Here is a 20,880-nt window from a genome sequence, read left to right on the forward strand (position 1 = left end):
CCCTCCTCCTTCCATCTTAGAAGTTCATAACAGCAAAAAGCAATTACAGAAAAAAGTCTGTCAAGTCTTTCTTCGGTAAAAAAGGCACCTGAGCCTGATTGACATATTAGACACACAGGTCTGAACACAGCTGTGCTAATAGGCACATGTTAATGGCTGTACAGGGCTTGTTTCCACTTAGATGCAACCTTTTTCCTTTAGTCAAGTATGATGTGACTTGAGGCAACATATGAGGGAACCTTGTGAGTACCCAGTGCTAGCTTATTAATATTCTTCCAAGTATCCTGACCTTGCTACAATGAAAGGCTAACATTCTTGGCAATAATGATCAGATGAAAAAGAATAATCTGTTTTAAATTAGCAGCTAAAAGGTATTTTGACTTTCTCAGATAATTATTTTTTCATTCCCAGTGAAAATTCAGGGATTCACAATGAAGTGGACACCTGGCTCATTTGCAGTTGCATGGGGAGTATTTGGCTGTATTTAGCACTCCTGTTTGTTTTATTTTTTTTTCCTCTGAACAACTTCAGACTTGCAGTAATGCATGTATGCCTATTACATCAGAACTAGTGCAACATTGTCATCAAATACTAAACACTGTTAGAAATGCAAACCATATAATAAGTGTCAGCTTTGAATAAATTATTTAGAAAAAAATAGAATATATCAGTAATTGAGTTCTGTTTCAAGACAATATTGAGTTTTTGCCTTCAAATTCCTTTGTCAGATGCTTTTGAATAGCTGATTTCTTTCTGTAGGATTTCAATAATGCATCTAAAATTTTAATTGCTTAGTTTCTTTTACGTTGCAAGTATAAAATAATTAATAATATTTAAGAATGGGGCTAGTCTTCTGGGAGATGGTTCAAGGTGGCATGGATTGTTAGAGGTGCATGATACAAAGGCATGATGATAAAATGAGATCTGTGTCATTGCACGTTGATTTTCTCTAGACTTCAATATGTGACATATCACTTATCTTAAATGATAATCCTACATTTTTATGGATTTGTGGGTGTTGTTTTGGGACAGAAAGAAAAGAATGAAAACTTAAAAATCAACCTATATTCCTACCAAACATCTCAGAGAATCTTGCTGATTTCTTGCCTAGAAACTCTGTATCTGTCTTTATAATTTTTTGTGTGATTGTGTCTGGTGAATTTACATTTCCATTATATGACAGACATCGCTTAATTTTGGGGCTTAAATTAAATATAGAGACATGTAATGTAGTTCTTGTTTGGCTTCCTGATCCTGCAACCCTTTTTACCCATAATCCAGAATTTGGCATCTCCATTACCATAGTCAGCTTCAACTGCAACTTGGTCATTCCGCTTTAAAAGGGGCAGTTTATTGATTTGAAATTGTTAAGAATACTAACATAGGGCTGTATTTCCAAATTTAAGAGCCAATTTCACGCAGGGGTTTTGGATGTAAGGCAAAGTTAACCTTGATATAATCAGTTTAAGTCCTGACTCATCCTAAGTATTTTGTCCTTAAAAAGTGGCACTATGAGCTGTGTCTTGTAGCAGAACCAAGATTCCTGCAAAGAATTTTAATTAATTGGCTTGAAATCTAGACATAACCAATGATCCTGATGGTGTTTGAGGCAATGTGACCATCCAGCTGCAGAAGACAGACCTCACTCAACAGGGAGAAGTGGCCCTTGGGGCCAGGACAAGGCTTGTGCAGGGTTGGAATGTGGAGAAACCCTTCTTTGCGCAACAGCTCCTGGACATGAAATGCACATCCTGCCTGCTGAAATCCCCACATAAAACACCCCAGGCACAGGAGGAAGAAAGCTGCGGATATGAGTTTATAAACTCCTGGCAGAGAGGAATTAGTGCTGAATCTGCAGTAAGAGTCCAAGCATTATTTATCCCCCACAGCCAGTGCATTTTGCAAGAGTATCAGGATTCTGTGTCTGGGACAATAATGCTGTTCATTTAAAAGACTGTAGCTGGAAATCAGAGTAGACATTCAGTTTTGTAGTAAAATACTGTGGAGCCCCAGCCACACTTTTGCATGTGTAGGGTATACTATTAATATTTTTAGAGTATATTAATATTTGTTTATGTAAAAGTGACTTTTGCTAAACTACAATTTCCTGATTGTTCCCATTATGGATAGAGGGGTTTTCCACATAGAACGGCAGAGGACAAACGGGGCTGCTCCAGCTCTTTAAAGGGTGTTTAACTGCAGAGGTTTACAGGCAGCCAGAGCAGCGGCATGGGCAGCGGGCAACAGACACACATCATTCAAATGCGGCAATTGTGAAATGGTGGGGGTGGGGGTTCAATTCAGCCTCACTGTGTGTTCTTATGAATTATACATATGAGATATATGATATGCATATCTTATGAATATTAATATACATGTGACCTTTTGTCAGAATATTCCATTTGGGGGTTTATTTATTCTTTTCTTTCAAGGAAAATTTTTGAAATAAAATGTTGGCTTTATCTTTCCAATGGAATTTTGGGGATTTCAAAAACAGAGTATTTCAGCATCTTTAATATGAGAATTGAGGTACTATGGTTTAAAACAAGGGGTATTAATGACAGCAAACTGCAGACTCATAATTTAACCAATTGAATAGGGTCTTTTTATTTAGGTCCTGAGAGGAGTTCCTGCTTTTCAGACACCCTCTGAAGATAATACAGACTTGAGAAGCTGAGGAACTTTGGTCAGGTTTTTGAGTTTCTTAAGAAAAAAATGAGAGGAGTGTGTTTAAGCATATTCCTCTTTTGGGGAAGGTGTGATTAAAAGCAGGAGTGGAAAATATTGCCTGTCAGAAGTTTTTCTTATATTTTTGCATAAGAAAAGCATTCAGTTCTTTTGCAAATCAATGAAGAATAATTTAGAGTATTCAGGGGTGTAAGGCAAAGTAAAGCATATATTTTTATCCTCAAATAAATGTGGAGATTTCAAGGGTTTTTTTCTCTTCCTCAATCAATTGGAAATCTAAACAAAAATATATCAAAAACATACATACTCATTAACAATTTATTTAGGAAGGAATAACTTTGAATGAAAGTATTTTAACAGGAGGTAAAAGTTTTCTTGTTTTTACCTCACCTAATTTACAAATGGGGCATATGCAACCCCGATAAGCTGATCTTTCCACTGCACTACTTATCTTCATCTGTGGCAGAGGAAAAAAATGCCTACAGAAATAATTTTGAATATGTGACATCAACCTGTGAAACTCCAGAATTTCATCATAGATTTGGGCAGGTTTCAAAATGTCAGCTTTGGCTTTGTCATTTAGAGAGAAGCAGAATCCTTCATTTAATCCAGATGTGTAGAAATATGAAGAAATTAAATATTCTGACAGTGATTGATAGGAATAGTGATTAAAATTTGTGAACTATCTTATACCATAGTCCTGGTGAACAAGACTTAGATTTTTATGTTATGAAAGGAAAACTGCTATATTTTAATTATATTCTGAATCTTAGTCTTCTATCCAAAATAATAATAATTTTTCTAATATTCAGTATTAGAACAGCTGCAAGGGATATCCTGCTTATTACAGATAATTTTAAGTTGCCATACAATGGAAGATTGTAATTTTAATTTAGAATGAATGTAATTGTGTCAGTGCTCAGAGCTCAGATGACATTTTTTAAGAATTCCCAAGTGACTGAAAACACATATTTTTTAATAGAAGGTCACAGGTGGCTTTTTATGCCTAAAGCTTCAGACACAACCACCTTGTGATAGATATATACTCAAAAAAAGTGCCACTGCAAACTTTAGTTAAGTGGTTTTTAACTGTTCCATATTTAAGATCCAATTTTGTTCTTATTTTTCAGTGAGACCAAAATGTTTACAGAACTTGAATAAAGAAAAAGAAGCCTTTGGCACTAGGTAGCGCATTTAGATAATGGTAACAGTTAAGATTATCTGGATCTCATGTTTTAATCATTGAAGAATGGGGCTTATCCTGTCCGGCAACAGACTAGGAGGAAGATAACATAGCGGGGTCATTTTGTGGAATTTCTGAGCCTCGTTTCCGCAATACTAAAGCTGCTTGGAAAGGGGATGCAAACCTCCCTACCTCAATACATGAATAGCTAATCCTTTCCACCTCTAGCAATATGTGCCACACTCGGTGCTAAAATTACATTTCTAAGGGAACTGTGGTGGCTAACAGAGCTAACCCAAGCATGCACTGGTGGGCATACTGGTCCCAGTGACCTCAGTCCTCCCTTTCCTGCTTGTGCCACACCAGTTTGGTGGAATGAACAGACAGGAGCAGGCACAGCTTGGGCTCCTTGTGTCAACACAGAGCAGATACATAGGGGAAAAGTGTTACTTAGAATTTCTCACAGTGTGCTTGAGAAGTTGTGTTCTTTTGCCATGTATCATAGGATTATTTTCTCAGTAGTATACAAGCTGTAGAGAGAGTGATGAAAATAGTGAAGAATATAATGAAGCTTAAGTCTGTAAATCCATTTAAATCTGCTTTCAATTCAGTGACAAGATTTGCACTCTAAGAAAATCTGAATGCTATTTTTTTGTGATTGTAGGTTGGCAGAAATAGAAAAAAATTATTTGCTTTTCTGAACTGATGAAGTTACCAGAATATTTTGTTTGCTCTTGACACACAGAGACATTGTGCAATTGCTTTTATTGTTTCCACAAAAGCAAACAGGAGCAGGGAGGGGGAGGTAAGGATGTGGGGAGTAGGAGAGATAGGAACATATAAAAGGAAATTGCATGTGCCTGTCTTGTGTTTTTATTTCATGTTTTCCACAAGGTCCATGAATGCAAAATGAAGCTATTTCTCCTAATCTGCTTGCTGATTTCTTGCTGTTTCCATGCTGGGGCAGTGAACCGGGAGTACTATATTGGCATTACAGAGACTGTCTGGAACTATGCACCTGGCAATGCCAGTGCCATCTCTGGGCAGCTTTTTGCAGAAGAAGAGTAAGTAAAGCAGTGTCACTGGTTGCATTCTATTATACAGCTTAATCTGGTTTAGACACCAGGGCTGTACTGAAAACCTGGCGAAGGCAGTGAAATGAGTCTTGGTGTCAGTGGGTTTTCTGTCAGATATATAAGGGAATTTTGATTTTTTTTTTTTCCTGGCTTGCTTGAGAACTGCATTACAATGTTCTGCTAATTCAAAGCATTGGAATATGCAGTAGAGTGTGAATTTGTTGCACTGGAATATTTAGATTTAATAATTAAATAAAATAATAAGTAAATAAATACATTTATTAAGTAAATAAAATATTTAATTTAATAAGTAGAGTCTAGAATAAGACCCTGAATGTCTAATGGTGTTTAATTTTGAATGTCTAAGGTGCTAGTGCCGAAGAGATGATTTTTGTTTTTAAATGCAGAATTGTCAAATTTAAAAACAAATTACAAGTGTAAAACTTTCCTACCGAGCACAGGTTTCCTTTTTAGTTATTCATTGTTGGCAGGGATTGTTTTCTCTGGTGCAGAAGCACAGCTGGGTACTTCCACCCACAGTGGAGGAGCTGGGTTGCTCGTTACAAGGCAAAGGGGGTCCAGTGCAGAGTGAGAGCAGTAAGTAGGCTGACAATATGTAGGATGATGAGGAGGGAAGCATTCTGGAGGTCTGAATAATCAATAAAGAAAATCCAGATATAAAAGGCATCAGAAAAATATCTGAGACAGGAAAACTGCTGCTTTCTTCTCTTTTTTCAGTGTGTTTAAAATTATATAGGACTGTATCAAGGCAAAAACAATGATGAGAGAAATTAGAAATTAGAAAATCAGAAATCACAAAAATGCAGTTATCATTTAGTCTGTGGATGAGGGATTACAAGATTTCCTGTGGTTTGTTTTCTTTAGTGAGAGCCTCAGCCATAACCTGCCACTAAATCAGGTGTGAGATGAAGCACTTAGCTTTTCATTTTTCCATTCACAAACTTTGTGAGGGATAAGACACTGCCAGAGATTCAGCAGGGTAGTAATTCTGATTGAGGGTGGAAACAGGGCATCCTGTCTGAGAATTGCAGAGCTGTGTTGTAATACAATAAAGCACTGCTGTTCACTGCACTTTCCCTGCACTTTCCCCTGTCACCCCATGTGGCGACAGGCAGCATGCTACATTAATGTCAGGTTTTCAGAGGTTGTATGCCTGCAATGGAGCCAGTCCCTTGTATTGTACTTTTCAGTGACAGCTTCTCTGATTCCCATTCTCCTCCTGGACACTTTTTGAGTGTGTGCTTGTGTAGAGATTGATGTTTATAGGGGCAGGGAAAAACACAGTGCAGAAGGAATACCCTACAACTAAATGGTAGCTGTTTAAAGGGTCCAAGAAGAGCCATACAATACATGTTCAATTTAGGTTGCAGCTCAAGAGCCTCATGCACTCAGAATTACAGTAACAGTCTTTTCTCTCCAAGGGGAGCTCTGGACTGGCATTTTAATTACACTTCAGACCTGCACTTGCCAAGGCACCTACAATTCCTTTCCCATATGTGCAAATACTCCACCTTGTAGAAAATGCTTTGCATTTTTGGGCAGTATTTACTTATTTCACCCCAAGGCATGCATGTAGTTGTGAATAGTGCTGCAGAGACCTGGTCTTTATTTGAGACTATTAATTAAAAAACACATGACAGATGCATTTGTGTATTTTCTTTACAGGCAGGCTGAAGTCTTTCTCAAAAGAGGACCACAGAGGATAGGAAACACTTACAAGAAGGCTATCTACGTTCAATATACCAATCATTTATATGATGAGATAATTGACAAACCTTCCTGGCTGGGTTTTTTGGGTCCTGTAATTAAGGGAGAAGTTGGAGATTCCATTACTATTCACTTGAAAAACTTTGCTTCCAGAAACTACACGCTACATCCACATGGTGTAAGATACACAAAAGAAAATGAAGGTAAGCTTGATGCCATTCTGGATAAAAATTTATCAAAAGTTAATCGTCCCTCTGAGTGTAAGTGGTATTCTTCCATCAGAGAGAAGACTGGTCAAGTAAAAAGAGATTTAAATTAGGACACAATCAATTTAAAATAGGAGCTAAGTTTGATAATTTTTCAAGAGTAAGATACAAAGCCAAAAGTGGAATTTGTGAAGAAGGCAATTTTAGATCAACATTTTACCTGAAATAAGAATATTTGTGTTTCAACCAAAATAAGTGTATAAAGATATATAAGAAATTCAGGTATGGAGGATATATAAAAATTTGATGCTGTGAGGAAGACATTGTTAACAGTAATAATGTACTGTTCCAAATTCTTAATGCTAAATTTATGTATATGGTATATAAGATACACAGGAATTTCTTAAAATGGATAAACAGATACTGCTTAGTAATTTGTTTCCATTACAACTAGTATGTGCCTTGATAGAGACACACTCTGTCGGACCAAAACAGTGTATTATGTAGCAGTACGTACACTTTTCAGAATTTTTTTCTGTTGCTATCATTCCAGCAACACCTATATTCCTTCAGGTCACATGCAATTTTTTAGAACAGTTTCCAAGATTAATATTTAACAAATGTTTTACAAATATTTGAATTGTTATCTTTTTACAATAAGCACATAGTCCCCTCCAAATAATTTAAGACTAACTTTAATGGGCCGTTAATCAAAGTACCCCTATGGACTTCAAAAGCAAAGGAAAAGATTCCTCAAGGGAAAGAAAACATCTACTCATCTGATTTAAAAGTTGTGGGTTTTTAACCTGTATTCAGATGTTCAGTCCATTTTGATGCAGCATGTAGTCACCTTTCAGCATGGCAGGTGCTATCCTAACACCCTATTGTGAGTGTGCTGTGGTAATGGTGACTTTTTATCTTCAGGCGCTTTTTATCCTGACACCACCAAAGATTTGCAAAAGCGAGATGATGCTGTGGAGCCTGGAGGCCAGTACACTTACACATGGGATGTGACAGAAGATCAAGGTCCCGCTGAAGCAGATGCAGACTGTATAACCAGGGTTTACCACTCCCACATAGATGCTCCAAGAGATGTTGCCTCAGGGCTTGTTGGACCTCTAATAATTTGCAGGAAAGGTAAACCATAAATAAATAAGTGAGTAAATAAATACATATGCAAGGTGATTGATAATTATCATTGATAAATATAAGTGAAATAGCTTCCTGGAAGAGGAGAAGATTACAATTTATTTTGAAATAACTGCTTTTGACCTTCTCAATCAGCTACCGTCAATACTTTAGGAAGTAGTTTGATTTTGTGTATGAGAGCGAATATAGTTTGCAGAATACTTTGTTCACAAATCCATATGAGTGAGATATGCTATACTAACAATGTACAAGGAATTGTAAATACTAATATAATAAAGAGATTAACGTGCAGTATTTATCCTCAGTAATTTTATAGATTGTATCAAAAGGGAATTTTTTGTTTCTTAAGTGTGTCTGTAAGTTTACGTATACAGTCATGCTCAAGGAAAGTGTCAAAACATGAAGTAAACAGGGTCCACCCCTACTGAGACTAGAGTTCAAACTGACAAAAAAATTAATGTCAGTTACCAGAGATTTTGAATATATTGCTTTATTTTTCAGATACAATGAATAGGGATACTGATCAACACTTTGATGCTGAATTTATCCTTATGTTTTCTGTGGTGGATGAAAATCTCAGTTGGTATCTAGAGGACAATATCAGAACATACTGTTTTGAGCCTTCCAAAGTGGACAAAGATGATGAGGACTTCCAGGAAAGCAATAAAATGCACTGTGAGAGAACATTATATCAATGTTGCTTGTCACTGATACCGTGAAGTAATATTTTTCTATCTTGTCTCTTTTAAAGATTAATTGTAGAATTTTTTTTTAAAAAATCAGGGATTTTTCTTAGAGAATTAAGACAGATTCTTTAAAATAAAAATTCTAAAATTAAAGAGTGATGGCAAGTATTATACAATCAAATCTTTGGAGTTGTGATATAAAATTCTTAGGGGCAAAGAAGCTCTTTGCCAGTGTAATTTTCCCAGGTATTCTAAACAGAGTTGTGTTACTTTGTTCTGTTTCTTAGTCCTGAGCTCTGTACTATAATTTCATAGATTAGAAAAACAATCCTTACTGTTAGTGTAAACAAATAATATAGCTCTGGCTCTGGCATGTGTTCCAGAATCATAGCTATGTAGAGGAAGCATGTGTCTGATACTGGCAGTGATTTTCAAAGGTATGGAGCTTTCTTTTGAAGTTCTTTCTATTTTGAAGAACAGAGCAATGGTTGTATGATACCTGATTGGAAGAAAACATCCTAAGGTCTGTGAAGTTAACTGTAATAAATAACATTTATTTTAGCAATCAATGGGTACATGTATGGATACCTCCCAAACCTCACAATGTGTGTGGAAGATAAGATAAAATGGTATCTTTTTGGCATGGGTAATGAAGCTGATATCCATTCAGCCTACTTTCATGGGCAGACCTTAATAGAAAGGCATCATCGAGTTGACACCATCAGCCTCTTCCCAGCCACATTCGTTGATGCTGTCATGGTACCAAGGAGCCCTGGGGAATGGCTGCTCAGCTGCCAAGTGAATGACCACATTGAAGGTACAGTACAAGTTTCAGTGATCAGACATTTTTTAGCTTGAGCTAAGAGTTTACTGAGTCACTTTTGCAGGGCTCTTGACCTGGTGATATGCCAGACAATATTCTCCTCTAGGTAAAAAATCCTCAGAGTAATTTAAATGCCTACAAGTGCATTAGATTGGTTTGAGCCTGTAGCCATGGTAATCAAGGGATGCTTTTCTCTAATGATCAGCAGCAGCAGCAGCTGGCAGCAATTAGCATAGCTGCATTTTTGCATTCCTCACCATTGGGCAAAAAAACAGCATGATGTTTGCCTCCTGTTGGAGATAACTAACCGCAATTTTCTGTTTCCAACAAAAAAGTTGGGGCTCATTCCATCTTTGACAAGGGGCATAGGATAGGCAGGCTAACTTGCCTGCTGACAAATACATGTTCTGGAAAGTACATTCATGAATAAACAGAGATGTTCTTTTCTCTTCCCTGTATTAGCCTGTATTTTCAGTTTTAATAGCCATATTTGATACTTAGAAGCTAATTCCAGTCTTTTTAATTATCTATATACCTGTAAGTGAGAGCAGTAATTTGTCACAGAAATGGGAAAGAACACAGAACCGAAAATCATTCTCCAAGATTTGAAAACTCCAAAAAGGAATGTATAACCTACAGATTCAATTACACAGAGGTTTCAAGCTTTATCAGATCAAGCAGTATCCTGATATGGCTGAGGCGTTCTGGCCAAGATTTAAACCCTACGAACTGGCCTGATTTATAGCTGTAAAAAGGCTCTCTTCACTATATTATTTGTGTCCCCAGCAAGCAGATTTGCTAACTGCTTCCCTTAGGATGCAGACTTGGGAGTTCCACAAGTAAGTTGTTGATTATATTTAGATAGAGGATGGTCAGTCTGGTAACACCTCACCTTGGCTGAATGGTTCATGGACAGCACTTTGTCCACTCGACCCTAATCTTCTCCACCATGCCAGTGGCAGCTTTACAAGCAGAATGCCCTTTACCACACTTGTCAGCCTGCTGTGGATACCACAGCTGTGTTCCTATATCCTAGCTCAGGTGGCACACCTTCTTTTATAGCATTTATCTTCCACTTTGTGATTTGCATATCCATCAATGGTGTGGGAATTGTCCAGGGAACAGAAGAGCTCTTGGAGGCAGGGAAAGAGAAAACAAAATGCAGTTCCTTCTCCCTAGGTTTTTCTACCTCTTTTTTTCCCAGGTGGTATGCAGGCCCTTTTTAAAGTAGAAGATTGTAAGAAACCCACACCAAGTCACAGTGAGAGTACAAAGATAAGACAGTACTTCCTTGCTGCTGAAGAGATTATCTGGAATTATGGCCCATCTGCAGTGAACAATTTTACAGGACAAGAATTAATTGTCGACAGGTAAATGCCTCTAATTAAAGAAGTTTTATTTTCCAAGAAAAATTTATTTAAGCATGCTAAATAAGGTAAGCCATATGGCAGAACTGACTTTTAAGCATAGTTGCTCATTGTCCTCATCTGTGCTTAAATATAAATCCTAGAATAAATATCAGACCAAATTAGGTCATTTGTTTTCCTTGTAATCTTACCTTAAATTTTGCTGCTATGTTAGTCATTTCACTGAGATTGAGATTAAGATTAATTATTATGTCATATATAGGCTGTGACTCCTGATTGTTCAAGTTGGTTGATTATTCTGAGTTAGGGAACAAAGCAGGAGATCATGACCATTGTGTTAGATGATGAAACTCATGTTAATGGTATCTCATCTAGAAAACAGATTGCATGAGATAGCTTGCCCTTTCCTGTGTGTTTACATATTTAAGAACTGGATACATTGATTCCTCAAATTTTTTATCTGCGAGTTAAAGCATACATACCTCTTCCACAAGCAATGAGGCACAGTTCAGTGTCTGAATAGTGCTTGGAAAACACTGAAAGGTCCTTTCTTAAAGAGTAGAAGCGTCAAGGCAATCTTCTCACTATGTATATAGATGTTACATATTCTTGGTGTTTGTATATGCCCCTGTTGATGTTTTGTAACTTCTAATTAAAAGAAAAAACAATTCAAGGTTATGAAATATTGACTAGAAATCATTGTTTATGAGTCTCTAGGCATACTGGCTTTGTAAGGGCAGCTCAGCACAGCGGCTTTTTCTTAATGAGAAGTTAGTGAAGGATAATGGATTCCTGCACATCTTCTACATCACTGCATATAAGTGTGTGACCATACCGCTGAAAAGAAACCCAAAAGACAAACTCAGCATGCCATAGCTCCGAAAACAGGATTAAGCTCCAACTGCCTTTTTACAACTGGGCATTTTGACTTGAAGTGTTTGCATCTCTTGCAATTTCTTTTACACAGTGAATCTCAGATATTTTTTGAACAAAGTGAGACAAGAATTGGTGGCTCCTACAAAAAAGCAATTTACAAGGAATACACAGATGGTTCTTTCACTGAACATAAAAAAAGACTTGCAGAGGAAGCACATCTTGGACTCCTAGGTAAGAGAGTCTAAAATTTTTTCATGTCAAAGATTTATGAGAGTAAACAGTCATTTCCACTGGTTAGTGAGCAGTGCCCCCACCTCCAAGGAGAAGCCCTTAGCTCTCCCTGCCTCCAGCAGTCCCTAGTGCCTGTGGTTTCCCCCAAGGAGTAAAAAAGCTCTTGAGTGCAACACTGCCACAGTATCCAGCTTCCCTGTAGGAGCATGCCATGGTCTCCAAAGGTCAGGCTCTTAATTACAAGGCTAGGCTACATAGATCTAGTTCTATTGATAACCTTGCTGCTCTTGGCATGGGTTGGTGCTAATGTCTGTAAATCGCTTTCCAAAGGGAGGAAACTGTCCTGAGAGTCACTGGACCTCCACGTGAACTGGGATTGGTTGCTGCTGGGCTGTTGTGTGATTCAGACCATGTGCCAGGGACCTGGTCTGTGGCCATAGAGGCCCAGTGGCATTTCTCGTGCAAGGGAAAGAGCAGCCAGCCACTGAATGCCATAAATTCATGGTGACCTGTACACCATTTGATAGAAATATCCCATAATTAGACCGTGTACACTTTTCTAGGACCTGTGATCAGGGCTGAAGTGGGTGAGCGCATCAGGGTGACCTTCCGGAACAACGCCAGCCGCCCGTTCAGCATCCAGCCCCACGGCGTGAGCTACCGCAGGAGCGGGGCCGGGGCGCGCTTTGGCACCGCCGCCGCAGGTGAGCCCGGACGGGCGCTGCGGTATGCGAGCCTCGCTGTCCTACCTGCCCATGTGTTACAGGTGGGAAAAGAATGAATGTGCACTTGGCATAATTCCCGATGCTGATTTCTGTAATAGGTACCGAATCTCCAGCCTCTCACGTGAGTCCCGGCACCACATTTACATATGAATGGGACGTACCAGAAGATGTGGGTCCCACAGAGCAAGACCCAGACTGTTTAACCTGGCTTTATTACTCAGCTGTGGATGCAGTCAGAGACACCAGTTCTGGTCTTGTGGGTCCTCTCCTAGTGTGCAGGAAAGGAGCTCTGCTTTCTTCTGGGAAACAGGTCAGTCAAAGAAGAAAAATGGAAACATTTGCATCGTCACAGCTGAATCTGCTCTCTCTTCCCAGACTGCATCACCTCCTCTTCACATTACAGTTTCACCCATGTCCTAAAGGGAATAAACAACATGAAGAAAGTGGGAGTGGTTTTCAATCTGGCTCCAGGTGGACAGTCACTGCTATGTGAAAACACCATTGTCATGAGCTGGCATTCAAGTCTCAGCTATCATGAGAATTTCTAGGAAAATGTAGAGATTTTAAAGGTCAAATACAAACTCACTTCCAGAGGGGGCCCCTGCTGATAGAAAGAACATTAGCAGTAGATACTTAGTTACTAGATGCAGCAATTACAGAGCTTTGAGATTATCAGAATGAAGTATCAATGTATGCATTTACTCTATTTTGTGACTTGTACTCATAAATTATTACAACATAGGATTTTTTTCCCCTGACATTTTCTGTTCATTCATTTCTATTTTCCCCTCTACTATTTGTTTTCAACAGAAAAATGTGAACATGGAGTTTTTTCTACTTGCCACGGTATTTGATGAGAATCTGAGCTGGTATTTGGATGATAATATTTTGATGTTTACACTAAATCCTGGTAAAATTGACAAAGATGATGAAGACTTCCAAGAGTCTAACAAAATGCACTGTAAGAAAATTATTAGTTAGTGAAATATTAATTTCTGCAGTAAGGTTTTTACTTGAATGGTTTCATGTTTGAGGCAGGAAAGCTATATAGTGCAGAGACATTTAATTCCTTTACAGTGGGGAAAAACCCAAAACATTTCAGTGCAATTCAGTTTCAACCAAATCTGGTAGTTAAAAGTATCATGCCAGTTGTTCAATGTGATGCATGGCAGTTGAGGATTTAGCATGATTATACCACTTTGAGCAGATAGAAGGAGGAGTTAGGTCTTCAGACTGCATGCAACCAGTACGAGTGCAACCAAGGCAGCAAGAAAAAACTGACCTCTGCTTTGCAGATGGTGTAGCTGAAAGAATGTTTTTCACAGATTTACAGAGAAGTTGAGGTTGGACAGGACCTCTGGAGACCACCTGGTCCATCACTCTGCTCAAGTAGGGCCACCCAGAGCCACTTGCCCAAGACCATGTCCTGATGACTTTTGAATACCTTCAAGGTTGGAGACTCCACCATCTCCCTGGGCAGCCTCTGCCAGTGCTTGGTCAGCCTCACAGTGTTTCCCGTGTGTCAGTTGGTGTCTGTTAGTGTCAGTAGGGCTTCTGTCCCTACCACTGGGTACCACTGGGAAGAGCCTGGCTCCAACCTCTTGGTATTCTACCTGAAGAGGTTTGCACAGGTGGGTGAGATGCCCCAAGCTGCCCCTTCTTCAGGCTGAAAGGTCATCACAGCTGCCTCAGCCTTTCCCTGTAGGAAGAGATGTTTTCTCATCCCATCATCATCCTTGTGGCCCTTTGTTGCCCTCTCTCCAGTGTATTCATGTCTTCTATACTGGGGAGCCCGGAACTCAGCATAGCCCTGCAGGTGTGGCCTCAGCAGTGCTGAGTAGAGGGCAGGGATCCCCTCCCTCGATCTGCCAGCTGGACCTCGCCTCAGAATGTCTCTCTGCTTCTTTAATAGAGTGCAGAACTGAGTTTCACACTGATTGTGTTTTAGTACTGCAGAAATGTTTTTCAAGTTTCACATGAAACCTGCCAGTAAGTCCTAATCTTTAAGCATATTTGTTTTATGCATTTTGAAAAGATTTCACCTCAGGGCCATTCCTGTTTACAGACTCTTGGTGCTGAATATTCAGTGGTACCTGAGAAGCCCAGGATTTGAAAGTTTTGCAAAGGACTATCTAGAAAGGGTTAGTAACTCAAACAAAAAAACCCTTCTGCTTGCCTCCACTCCACAGCTGGAGGGTGCTGCAGGGTATAAATCAGGATCCTTTATGCATCCTGTATACATGACGAGTAGAAAGCAGGAAACTTCCAGTTGGCCAAGGTAGCAATATGCGTTGTAGACATTAAAAAGGGAAAGAGTTGGAAATTATTTTTGAACACTGGGGTTTAAAAGTTGCTTTGCTTGAATTGATTCTTTAGTTTTGTTGATGTGATAAAGTATTTTATAATTGATATTTCTGACAGTCTAAGGCATGACATTACATCTGAAATGTTTATTAATTAATCTCTATTGCAGAATTAAGTAATATATTAATCAAGGTGGCTTTTGTTTCCTTGAATCTTCTATAGCCATTAATGGTTATATGTATGGAAATCAGCCTGGTCTTGAGATGTGTAAAGGAAGTGTTGTTTCCTGGCATTTGATGGGCTTGGGTTCAGAAGTTGATGTCCATGGGATATACTTCTCAGAAAACACATTTGTAACTAAAGGAACAAGAAGGGATACAGCAAATCTGTTTCCACATGCAGTTCTTACAGCTATTATGAAGCCTGATTCTGAAGGTAAATGTCTTCTTTAAAAATCATGTTACTAATGCAGAAACTGTTACCTATGCATGCTCTGTGCATAGAGACAAGCTTTAAGTAGCCGGTATATTGATTCTGGTGCTAAAACTGTATACTGCTGTGTTTGAAGGGCACCAAACTGTAAGGACATAGGTTCTTAATGCTAAATTCTTGATTTTTCTAGCTCCTCTGTATGCTGAATTTTATTACTACAAGTAGCCATACTGCACAAAGATTTTGGACCTAATATGAGCAATAACCTGTGTCCCAGTCTCCTCAAGTCTTTGTTTCTTGACCCCTAGGAATTTTTGAAGTGTCCTGCCTGACAGCAGACCACTACACTGGGGGCATGAAACAGAACTACAAAGTGAAAAAATGCCACAGGGGGAAAGGAGATGTATCTACGTATTTGCATGAAAAGATTTACTACATTGCTGCAGTGGAAGTTGAATGGGACTATTCTCCTAACAGGACATGGGAATTCGAGCGGCATCAATACCATGAGGAAAGGTATTTTGGTACACAGGGAGAAAAAATGCAAAAAAAGCAAAGGAGCAACTCACTTCTCCTCTGAACCTTTTCCTCTTCCAGACATTTCTAGCCACACTTTCTTTTCACAAATATATTTTGGGCTTACTTGAATTTCTCCTTCCCCAGCAGTGCTGACATGTAACTGAGCCAGACAGCACAATGTTTGAGAAATAGCACAGATCTTCTGTGGGACAGATGTAGATTTTAATGGATCCTGGATAATGCGTGTGCATTTGTTATTTACTGATGTTGGTAGTCCTTGATGTGGAAAGCTTAAAATATTCATTGTAATCTTATCTATGATGACTATGTCCTGATAAACAAGGTCTTTGTCTCATGTTTATTTGTAGTCTGAGTAAGGTTCTTTTTGATCCCTCTCAATTTCATGAGCTTACGCAAGACACGTCCATGATTGAATCCACTTACCATGAAGCTCATTGTCTTGGTGTTTTATTTCCAGTATTTTAATCTCAATGAGAAAAAACCTGATTGGATAAAATAATTCACACCAATTAGAAGAAAAGGTTAAACAAGAATGATTAATTTCTGCCTTCCACCTGAATTACTTGAGTAACAGATTATAACTGTATTTTGTTATTTACTTAATTGTATTTTCTTCTTTTTTCCTCAGTTTGATAGTACATTTCTCTGCCCTGTATACCAGTGGACTCTGACATAATTCTAAGCGCAAGTAATATGGACTATGCTGTTACCAGATTCTCCCCCCATTTTGCATCCAGCCCTCATGATCTCTGCAGAGAATCCCTCCCATTTAATGTCAGCAAGGCACTTCAGCTTTACAAGTTTTAGCCTTCATTTCAGACATACACTGAAGTTGCCAAAGGCTCTGTTTTTCAGTGTGCAAGTTGCTGTATGCCTTCGTGCAATTTGAAGCATTTGCCAGGGCAAGCACACAGCATTTTTTCAATTACCATACACTTGATCTATTTATAGTGGGGTTTTTAACCTTCTAAAGGGGAACGTCTCAGCTTAACAAGAGTGTTTTCATGTTGAAGATACTAACAGTTTATAAGATTACTATTTCAGTGTATGAGATTACTACTTCTTTTGAGCCAGATTCTTGCTTGAGAGTTAGTTGACATACCTGCAAAAGGTGTTCTAAAATACATGAAGGAATGCATTTCTTTATTCTTTTGGCAGCCCTGGCAATCAATTTTTAAATAAAGATGACAAATTCATTGGCTCAAAGTACAAAAAGGTAGTATATCGCGAGTACACCGATCAGACATTCAGTACCCTCAAAAACAGAGCAAAGGAGCAGCAGCACCTGGAAATTCAAGGTAAAGTCATCATGTTCAGTTTTGAAAATGCAAAAAAATGCAGCCACACAAATCAAAATATACTATTTGAATAATATTGAGTACAGTTCTACTCACAAAAAAATTGCCTCAATCTAAATGGAAAACCTACTTGGAACTGCTACTTTTACTGTAGTGCTTTCCCTGCAAGACAGCATTGCTTGCTCTACAAGGAAAAAAACCCTTTTGGTTTGCTGCCTAGTCAGGGATCCTAAGCCAGCATAAAACTGGGCAGCAACATCCAAACTGACTTCAGATACACAGCAGGTGCTCAGAACTTGAGATATAGAGGCCTAACTTTAATGTCTCAAGCTGGCATGTCATAGTGAATATTATACAGTTTTCATCTGAATTATAAGTCAATGTTGTGAATTTGAACACAACAAGCTGGCTCTCTCTCTGTTCTGATGTTTTGTAAAACCAAATTAATCTTTCTTTTCAATCCAACAGGACCACTGCTTGTGTCAAATACTGGAGATAAAATTACAATAGTTTTTAAGAACTTAGCATCAAGACCTTATTCTATCCACGCCCATGGAGTGAAAACAGACAGTTCTGTTGTTGCTGTAACTAACCCAGGTATCAAATCACCCTTTATTTCCAGCAGGTAACATCAAGACTTCTGGTAAGATTTAGCAAGCTTACAGACAGCAGGAAAGACATAATTTTTGTTTGTCGTAATTTTTTTTTTTTGTCTTGCCTCAAGTTCTTAAATTTTTGATGCCAATTATGACAAATATTTCTACAGTTCAAATGACTGCTAATTATTGCTGTGTATCCCAGTCCTTGACTGATCAGTAATTCTTTGACACAGTGTGGCTGCACCTTTCATGAACGCAAACAGATTTGGCTCCATAAGGAAAGCATAGCGCATGCCATTACCTCTCAGTTTCTTCTTACAAAGACTGTATCTTTACAAAATATACAATGAGCTGTTAAATATGGTGAATTGGACAGTGCAGACACACTCAAACACACACAATACCATTGTCAGGAAGAATCAGGGATCTGCAGAAGGGGCCATCAGCTAGCCAGTGCAGTAAATGGGAAGGGGAACTTCAAGACAAATATAAGCTGTGAATGGAAATAACATCTGCTACATGATGACCACCTGTAGGTCAGCACACTGAAAACTTCAAAAATTAATTGATACTTATTTAATTCAGGTGATACAAAAATATATGTCTGGAAAGTCCCAGAGAGATCTAGTCCTGGGAGAGGAGATTCACATTGTATTGCATGGGCATACCATTCAACAGTGGACATTGTTAAGGTATATTATTGATATCAGTTTTGTTTGTGTCCCCAACATAGATGTAGTCAAAGGAGATGAGTTTGAAACTTTTTCTGTTTTCTCTGCCAAGTTATTTCCCCTATTACCATACCTTTGAATTTATATGTTTCTTGAAGGCAAACTGCAAGAACATCAGGGCAGAAATTCAATGCTACAGACATTCATGGTTTTGCTTCCTGGTTGTTCTTCTGTTGGTATAGACCATATCACATTCCCTTCTTAAAGCTAGCACTTTATAGCTTGCTCAATATCTAATCAGTCGTTTGTGGGAAAACTAAAATGAAACTATGAAACACATCTCTGCCATTTTTTACCAAGTATGAATTAGCTTAATATAGCATTTTTAATGGAAATGAATGTATTCTTGCCATTGTCTCAACAAATACAAATAGTGTCAGGAAGTATATTTTCAATGGAAATCAAGCTCAAAATCATAAAAATAGTTTGAAAAAGGAGCAGTAAATTAATATGGAAGAAGTGTTTATAGCAAGAGATGAAAATGAGGTAGTCTTCATTTAACTTGATTCCTGGGTAGTATCTAACAGTGGAGAAATAACTTAGTTAGACACTGGCTGCCCTTATTCCCAGATACTGACAGCTGTGAAGATAGTAAAAGGATTCCTGTATGTCATTAAAAGTACTTCTGTTTAGTTACATCTTGCAACTATGTGGGTTTTCATTTGTCATTTCAGGACACTTACAGTGGATTAATAGGCACACTCGTTGTGTGTCATAGACATTACCTGCCATCATTTCATACTAAAAAGAAAGTTCAGTTTGCTCTTCTCTTTATGGTTTTTGATGAAAATGAGTCATGGTACTTGGATGAAAACATTAAAACATATTCTACCAACCCACACCTTGTTGACAAAGAAGATGAGGGATTCCTTGAAAGTAATAAAATGCATGGTATGTTTCCCAGTTTAGTTCATGTAGCTCTGCGAATTGTAGAAAATTATGTATTTGAAAGTAATGCATGCAAATTCAACTTTCTCAGCCCCTTGAATTTCCAGTCCCAGGATAGAAGGCCTGAAAAACTTTGCTCAAACTGTTTGAAAACACTGCTAATGCCAGTGAATGGCATTTTTTTCACAAGTTAAAAAAAAACCCTTAACGACAACAAAACCCTCTAGTATATTCTCATGTTGAAGTTTTAGTAGAGAAAGAATAAAAATGAAATTTGAAGTTCTGATTTGATGTCAGTAAACAATTCATCTGGATATGTTGGAAAGGCTATGTGCATCCTGAAAGCATGTCTTTGTAAAGCTTACTCTTTTACAAAAATTGATTTAAAAAAATATCTGCAATTCCCACAGCCCTTTAAAAACTGCAATATGAGCAATGATGTACAGCAAAGAAATTTTCTTTATAGTTTTCTTTCTAGTTTAATGTGGAATATAAACATTTATCATGTGCCCTCCAAAACCATTACTTTTGTTTGGCATTGGCTTTCAAATCTTTCAAACAATACACAATACACAAAATCTTATCTGCTTTTTCTGTCTTACTTTCCTTCTTTTTAGCCATTAATGGAAAGGTGTTTGGAAATCTGCATGGCCTGACTATGCACGTTGGAGAAAATGTCAACTGGTATCTGATGGGAATGGGCAATGAGGTAGACATTCACACAGTACACTTCCATGGCCACAGCTTTGACTACAAGGTATCAGATCTTTTTCACTTATTTCTTGCTGTGCTAAGAATGACAGGTAAGTCAAATATCAAGAACTGTTACCTGTGGTGAAAATACATATTACAATATTAAGCAGGGCTTTTACTTTAACCATAAGGGTTTTATGCCTCAAACCAGTATTTGATCAACCATGTCTGATAGAATTCTGGCAGAGAATATCTGCCAGTAGCATTTGCTCACTGGTAACCTCAGAAGTTACTTCAACAAGATAGCTGTGAATTTTTCATGGCTATGGTAAGACAAAAGCTATAGTTTTCTTTCATTTCCACTTAGTTGCTAGTTTATTAACTTTGGAGCAGGAAGTGGATGTACAAAGTGCTGCTTCAGTAGAAATGATACACAGAAAGCATGTTTAACACAGTTTAACTGTTGCTTCTTTTTGTCTCGAAGCAAACAGGGGTTTACCGGGCAGATGTCTTTGATCTGTTCCCTGGGACATCTCAAACTGTGGAAATGACCCCAGAGAACCCTGGAACCTGGCTGTTACACTGTCACGTTACTGACCACATCCACGCAGGCATGGAAGCAACCTACACTGTGCTCCCAAAGGAAGGTAAGAACAC

The 20,880-nt window shown here is 38.2% G+C and overlaps 1 protein-coding gene across 7 annotated transcripts in view; it reads left to right on the forward strand.

The window, feature by feature from the left end:
- Positions 1 to 4,669: 4,669 nt before the first annotated feature.
- The window catches only part of CP (ceruloplasmin), a 30,017-nt gene continuing 13,806 nt past the window's right edge, over positions 4,670 to 20,880 (forward strand). For 5 of the 7 annotated variants that reach the window (XR_012057366.1, XR_012057364.1, XR_012057365.1 and 2 more), the window contains exons 1-18: positions 4,684 to 4,935; positions 6,634 to 6,878; positions 7,806 to 8,018; positions 8,532 to 8,705; positions 9,279 to 9,533; positions 10,744 to 10,909; positions 11,874 to 12,013; positions 12,577 to 12,717; positions 12,837 to 13,048; positions 13,549 to 13,699; positions 15,265 to 15,477; positions 15,783 to 15,990; positions 17,173 to 17,312; positions 17,781 to 17,909; positions 18,497 to 18,603; positions 19,317 to 19,533; positions 20,148 to 20,287; positions 20,708 to 20,870. Coding sequence is in view for 3 of the 7 variants with exons in the window: in XM_012575774.5 (XP_012431228.5) it covers positions 4,781 to 4,935; positions 6,634 to 6,878; positions 7,806 to 8,018; positions 8,532 to 8,705; positions 9,279 to 9,533; positions 10,744 to 10,909; positions 11,874 to 12,013; positions 12,577 to 12,717; positions 12,837 to 13,048; positions 13,549 to 13,699; positions 15,265 to 15,477; positions 15,783 to 15,990; positions 17,173 to 17,312; positions 17,781 to 17,909; positions 18,497 to 18,603; positions 19,317 to 19,533; positions 20,148 to 20,287; positions 20,708 to 20,870 (3,169 nt within the window). In the remaining 4 variants the exon portion in view is untranslated. Of the gene's footprint in view, positions 4,936 to 6,633; positions 6,879 to 7,805; positions 8,019 to 8,531; positions 8,706 to 9,278; positions 9,534 to 10,743; positions 10,910 to 11,873; positions 12,014 to 12,576; positions 12,718 to 12,836; positions 13,049 to 13,548; positions 13,700 to 15,264; positions 15,478 to 15,782; positions 15,991 to 17,172; positions 17,313 to 17,780; positions 17,910 to 18,496; positions 18,604 to 19,316; positions 19,534 to 20,147; positions 20,288 to 20,707; positions 20,871 to 20,880 lie in introns of those variants that run through there. The other 2 variants (XM_072933358.1, XM_030280437.4) reach the window with 2 other exon arrangements.

This window comes from Taeniopygia guttata, chromosome 9, assembly GCF_048771995.1.
Source record: "Taeniopygia guttata chromosome 9, bTaeGut7.mat, whole genome shotgun sequence".
Taxonomy (NCBI): Eukaryota; Metazoa; Chordata; class Aves; order Passeriformes; family Estrildidae; genus Taeniopygia; species Taeniopygia guttata.